This window comes from Entelurus aequoreus, linkage group LG20 (assembly GCF_033978785.1).
Source record: "Entelurus aequoreus isolate RoL-2023_Sb linkage group LG20, RoL_Eaeq_v1.1, whole genome shotgun sequence".
NCBI lineage: Eukaryota > Metazoa > Chordata > Actinopteri > Syngnathiformes > Syngnathidae > Entelurus > Entelurus aequoreus.
The window spans coordinates 23,914,154-23,920,153 of record NC_084750.1 but is presented as its reverse complement, the minus strand read 5'-3'; the positions used below and the strand labels follow the sequence as shown (position 1 = coordinate 23,920,153).

Here is a 6,000-nt window from a genome sequence, read left to right as displayed (position 1 = left end):
CATGACGATGACTTCTGTCTTGTTTGATCAGCCGTTTTACTGCCTTGTCACAGACACCCTTTGGAAACATTTAAGGTGTGTAAATAAACAATTACAAAATGATTATTTCTGTATAAATAACTAATTTCACAACATATACACTACCGTTCAAAAGTTTGGGGTCACATTGAAATGTCCTTATTTTTGAAGGAAAAGCACTGTACTTTTCAATGAAGATAACTTTAAACTAGTCTTAACTTTAAAGAAATACACTCTATACATTGCTAATGTGGTAAATGACTATTCTAGCTGCAAATGTCTGGTTTTTGGTGCAATATCTACATAGGTGTATAGAGGCCCATTTCCAGCAACTATCACTCCAGTGTTCTAATGGTACAATGTGTTTGCTCATTGGCTCAGAAGGCTAATTGATGATTAGAAAACCCTTGTGCAATCATGTTCACACATCTGAAAACAGTTTAGCTCGTTACAGAAGCTACAAAACTGACCTTCCTTTGAGCAGATTGACTTTCTTGAGCATCACATTTGTGGGGTCAATTAAACGCTCAAAATGGCCAGAAAAAGACAACTTTCATCTGAAACTCGACAGTCTATTCTTGTTCTTAGAAATGAAGGCTATTCCACAAAATTGTTTGGGTGACCCCAAACTTTTGAACGGTAGTGTGTATATATATATATATATATATATATATAATATTGCGACTAATATTTGGGAAAAAATGTTCCACCTAAAATTTAGTGGGTGTGGCTTATATACCGGTGCGCTCTATAGTCCGGAAAATACGGTAATTGGATTTACATAACTACTTTGACGTTTGTCTGATCCTTGATTACTAAGTAAAATATAATAAATTATATGTTGCGAACTCGCATGGCTGCAGTTGTAGTGACCCCAAGATGCAGGAACCAGGAGAACGGCGATCAGGTAAGAGGATTTTAATATCGTTAAACAGAAGGAAGCAGTCGTGCATGTAGGTTCTACAAACATAAATCAATCCTCGAGCACTGAGGAGCGCGCGAGACAGGCATAAATAGAAACATGCTGATTGGCAGCAGGTGTGGACCGGCTGCCAATCAACAGCAGGTGAGGGAAAAAACACAGCGCTCAGCGGGACAAGCAGGAGATGGAACCAAAATAAAAGCACTGATAGGAAGTAAATACAAAACAAGGAAGCTCAAACAGAAATTAAGTGACAGATCGTCACATTATGAACATTAAAAAACTGTATTTGCATGTACATACCAGCACAGGAAAGCCCTGCCACATTTCCTTCAGGTCATACAGCCATGGTTTCTAGGAGATGAAATAAGGACAGTCCATGGACAGTCAAGATGGGGACGTACAGTAAATGCGTATTAGGACATTGAAAACTTAAGGTGGGGGGACTCACATCGATGAGGGCGGCCAGGCCAGCAATGAAAGCAAGAAGGTAAAAGGTAAATCTCCAACTGCAAGAGAACACACACACACACGCACACACACACAAGCACACGCACACACACACGTTCTGCTCGGTCAATGGGAGAGACAACAGATGCATTCACAAGCACACACAATGGACGCCCACACAAATTCCTGCTCCAGTCACAACACAGAAGAATGTGAAAAAGTAGGATGTCAAACCAGGACATCCAGGACACAGGGATGGTAGACAATGGGGACTGTCCCCCCCCCTCCCCTCCCCCCGCTTCAACATCCAGTACAGGTGCAGCCGAAGGGGACAACAGTCCAAAGAGGAACGTGTGAGGGGCATTGGCCGTGAAGACAGTAATAAGGCAGACAAAATGCTGCTTAGTGTGTGCTGCTGTCACACAACCACTCGATTCAGAGACGTTGTAACACCCCGAGCTAATGACACAGACAGCGAGACAAGCATGCAGTCACACGCACGCACACACACACACACACACACGCATACATACATCTGTTTTTTATCCAGTGCTTTCAGGCTCTTATTTCTACTTTATCTATGTTTCTGTTTTATCTAGTGTGTGTCATGATTCATTTCTATTTTAATTTTTTATTATATATTCTTACTTTCTATTTTTATTTTTATTACTTTGTAGCACTTTGAGATTTTAACAAATGTAAAGTGCGTAACAAATGCAATTCATTATTATTATTACATAATACGCACTGAAACACGCACATCCTACTGGCAGATTAAAGGGACTATTCATCACAACAAGCCGAACAATATTGATAATTACAGCCACATGTGTTGATCTAATCTTCGTAAAAACATCTGGTCCTGTTAAATTAAAAGTGGGACTTTTTTGATAATCTTACAATCTTGTTCTCATAATTTTACAAATGTATTTTTGATTAAATTCTGACTTTTTCCAAGTAATATTACTGTCAAACGGGCAGCACAGTGGCACAGGGGTTAGTGCGGGGGTCAGCAACCCGCGGCTCTCGAGTCGCATGTGGCTCTTTAGTGCCGCCCTAGTGGCTCCCTGGAGCATTTTTAAAAAAGGATTGAAAATGGAAAAATTTTAGTATGTTTTTTGTTTGAGGACAAACATGACACAAACATTCCCAATTGTTAGAACTACCACTGTTTAATATGTTTGTGCGTATGCTTCACTGATGAGAGTATTTGGTGAACATCGTTTTGTCCTACTAATTTCGGCGGTTCTTGAACTCACCATAGTGTGGACTGTGACGCAACAGTTTGTTTACATGTAAAATCTTCCACTCCTTCTTTGTCTCATTTTGTCCACTAAACATTTTATGCTGTGCGTGAATGCACAAAGGTGAGCTTTGTTGACGTTATTGACTTGTTGGAGTGCTAATCAGGCATATTTGGTTAGTGCTTGACTGCAAGCTAATCAATGCTAACAGGCTATTTAGGCTAGCTGTATGTACATATTGCATCATTGTGCCTCATTTGTAGGTATATTTGAGCTTATTTACTTTCCGATACTTTTATCCTCTTTGTATATAATTTATATTTGCATGTCTCATGACACATTATCTGTATGTAATATTGGCTGCATTTCTGATAGTTGTGTGCCATGTTGTTACAGACCACAGCAAACGTTTCCCAGTTTGCCAAAGATTGTAAAGGGACAAGCGGTAGAAAATGGATGGATGGATGTAATACATACATTAGAAGAAGACAGCCTGCCGTTTCCTTTAACTTGGACACACACATCTATACCTTTGGCCATTAAAAGCCAGTAATTTCCAGGAGTTATCTCATCTTCTGAGTAGCCTCTGATTCACTAATGGTTTCTAATGTTGTAAAAATGTGTAGAATAAATATTAAATTTCAACATTTCTGTCAACAAAGATTGGCTTAAGCCTGTGACACATAGTAATTTTGATAGTAGGCTAATATAGCTAATACAGACACTTACGTCATGTGTTGTCTTCATTATAAGACTTATATACGATTTTTTGCGGCTCCAGACAGATTTGTTTTTTGTATTTTTGGTCCAAAATGGCTCTTTCAACGTTTTGGGTTTCCGACCCCTGGGTTAATGCATGTGCCTCACAATACGAAGGTCCTGAGTAGTTCTGAGTTCAATCCCGGGCTCGGGATCTTTCTGTGTGGAGTTTGCATGTTCTCCCTGTGACTGCGTGGGTTCCCTCCGGGTACTCCGGCTTCCTCCCACCTCCAAAAACATGCACCTGGGGATAGGTTGATTGGCAACACTAAATTGGCCCTAGTGTGTGAATGTGAGTGTGAATGTTGTCTGTCTATCTGTGTTGGCCCTGCGATGAGGTGGCGACTTGTCCAGGGTGTACCCCGCCTTCCGCCCAAATGCAGCTGAGATAGGCTCCAGCACCCCCCGCGACCCCAAAAGGGACAAGCGGTAGAAAATGGATGGATGGATGGATTACTGTCAAACCTATTATGATAAAAGTACAATTTTAGTCAAATGTATTATGTTATCCTAGTAGAATTTCATCTTAATTCTCATAGTGTTTTTACCTGTACAATTTTATTCATGTAGTATTGTAATTTTTTTAATGTAAAAATTATGACTTAATATAAAATAAAATTACACATTTATTTTTGTCAAATTACAAGTTTTTATTCTTCATATTGCAATGTTATTCAAGTAATATTAAGATTGTTTTTAAAATAAAATTAGAACATTTTTTAAATCTAAATATTAGAAATTACTATTTTTTACTCGTGACAAAAATATTCTTACACCTTTAATATTGTAGTGTAATAACATTATTTGCATTACAATCAGAATTAATATGAAACAAAATTTGGATGGATGGTTCCATTCACACTCATTTATTTTCATAAAAATTCAGGAGTTTTACCTGGTATTCAAAACATGTTTTTTTTTGCAAAAGTAAGACTTTATTCTTGTATATTAAATTTTCCTTTTTATAATATTAATCAAATTGAAAATGTTCATTGCAATCTATTAATAGTAGTTTTACACAACTTTTTTTCAATGATTACAAAATTCTCCTGATATAATTTTTTTAAAATTTGGAAGCATTCTTATTACAAAAATATTTTCATATTCCTATACTTTATTCATGTAATACTGCAATTCTGTTTACGTAAAACTTATGTCTCAATACAAAATACAATTATACTTTTATTTTTTGTAAAACTAAAACTTTTAATCTTCAGATTAAAATGTGTTTCTTATCAGAATGTTATTATTGTAGTATTAAGACTGCTGTCATAAAAATACATAATTTTTTCCTAGTAAAATAATAAAAAATAAATACTACCCTTTTAATCGTAAAAAACATATTTCAGACAATTTTACATCTTTAATAATGTAATATAAAATGTTTAGAATTTGAAACTTCAAGTTAATATAAAATAAAACGTTATTTTGGTTCTTAAATATTAAAACTTTTTTTCTAATAATCCTCTGATTTCATTCATACTCATATAGTTTTGTAAAAATTCCTATTTTTAATCTGGTAATCTAAAAATATTTTCTTGCTAAAGTTAGATTTTAATCTTGTATATTTTTGTAATATTCCATCCATCCATTTTCTACCGCTTGTCCCTCTCTATTTATGTATACGGTATAAAAAAACCCGTCCCTATCTAATTAATAGTAGTATTACAGAGTATTTTTTGAGTTACAAAATTCTCCTGATATACTTTATTTACTTGTAATATTACAATTAATTCCTGTAAAATATATGTTTTGGAACATCCAAAGGTTATTCTCACAAAATGATTTATTGTCATGAAACTGCAGCTTTGTTCTAGCAATTACAATTGTACTATTATAATTCTCTGAAGTAATTCCCACAGCACTCATTTTTTGTGACAATGTAGCCATAATATTACTTCAGCTTTGCAAGTGAGTGAGCGGAGCTGAGAATGATTACTTTTCTTATCAAGCTTATCAGAGGATCAAGTTGTTAGTTTTACTGTGGCTTGGTTTCCATAAATGATCACACACAAAAACAAGCAACAATGGTGATTAAGTTATCAGTGTGTGTGTGTGTGTGTGTGTGTGTGTGCGTGTGTGTGTGTGTGTGTGTGTTCTTGTATTTCTACCCTTCTTGAGACATCAACAAGGAAAAGTACCTTCCATATGAGGAGCGGTGAACAAGTTAGGACATAAATGATGGTCCCAATACGGAAAACCATTGCATCTAATAGAGAATGTCTCATTTGCATCCCTGGTGGTGAAATCTATCAAAATTAGGGTGGTCCCAAAAAGGAGGGATTTTTCAAATTGACTGTGGTCAATTTGAAAAGATCGAAAATTTGAAGTCTCGGTTTTAAAAGTGCTCCCCCTCTGGTCAACATATGAAATAACAAGTGTGTGTAAGAAATTGAAAGGCGCCCCTTTCGGCCAAAATAAAAATAAAAAAAATAAATATGTATACAGAGACATACTGTAACAACTTGAAGTAAATGAAGTGAAGTGAAGTGAATTACATTTATATAGCGCTTTTTCTCAAGTGACTCAAAACGCTTTACATTGTGAAACCCAATATCTAAGTTACATTTAAACCAGTGTGGGTGGCACTGGGAGCAGGTGGGTAAA

The 6,000-nt window shown here is 35.9% G+C and overlaps 1 protein-coding gene across 1 annotated transcript in view; it reads right to left on the bottom strand.

Moving 5' to 3' along the window:
* LOC133636058 (ceramide synthase 2-like) overlaps positions 1 to 6,000 on the bottom strand; it is a 51,881-nt gene that overhangs the window by 19,905 nt on the left and 25,976 nt on the right. Inside the window, exons 5-6 of the mRNA XM_062029675.1 lie at positions 1,392 to 1,449; positions 1,244 to 1,294 (exon numbers count right to left, since the gene is read on the bottom strand). Coding sequence (XP_061885659.1) covers positions 1,244 to 1,294; positions 1,392 to 1,449 — 109 coding nt within the window. The remainder of the gene's footprint in view (positions 1 to 1,243; positions 1,295 to 1,391; positions 1,450 to 6,000) is intronic.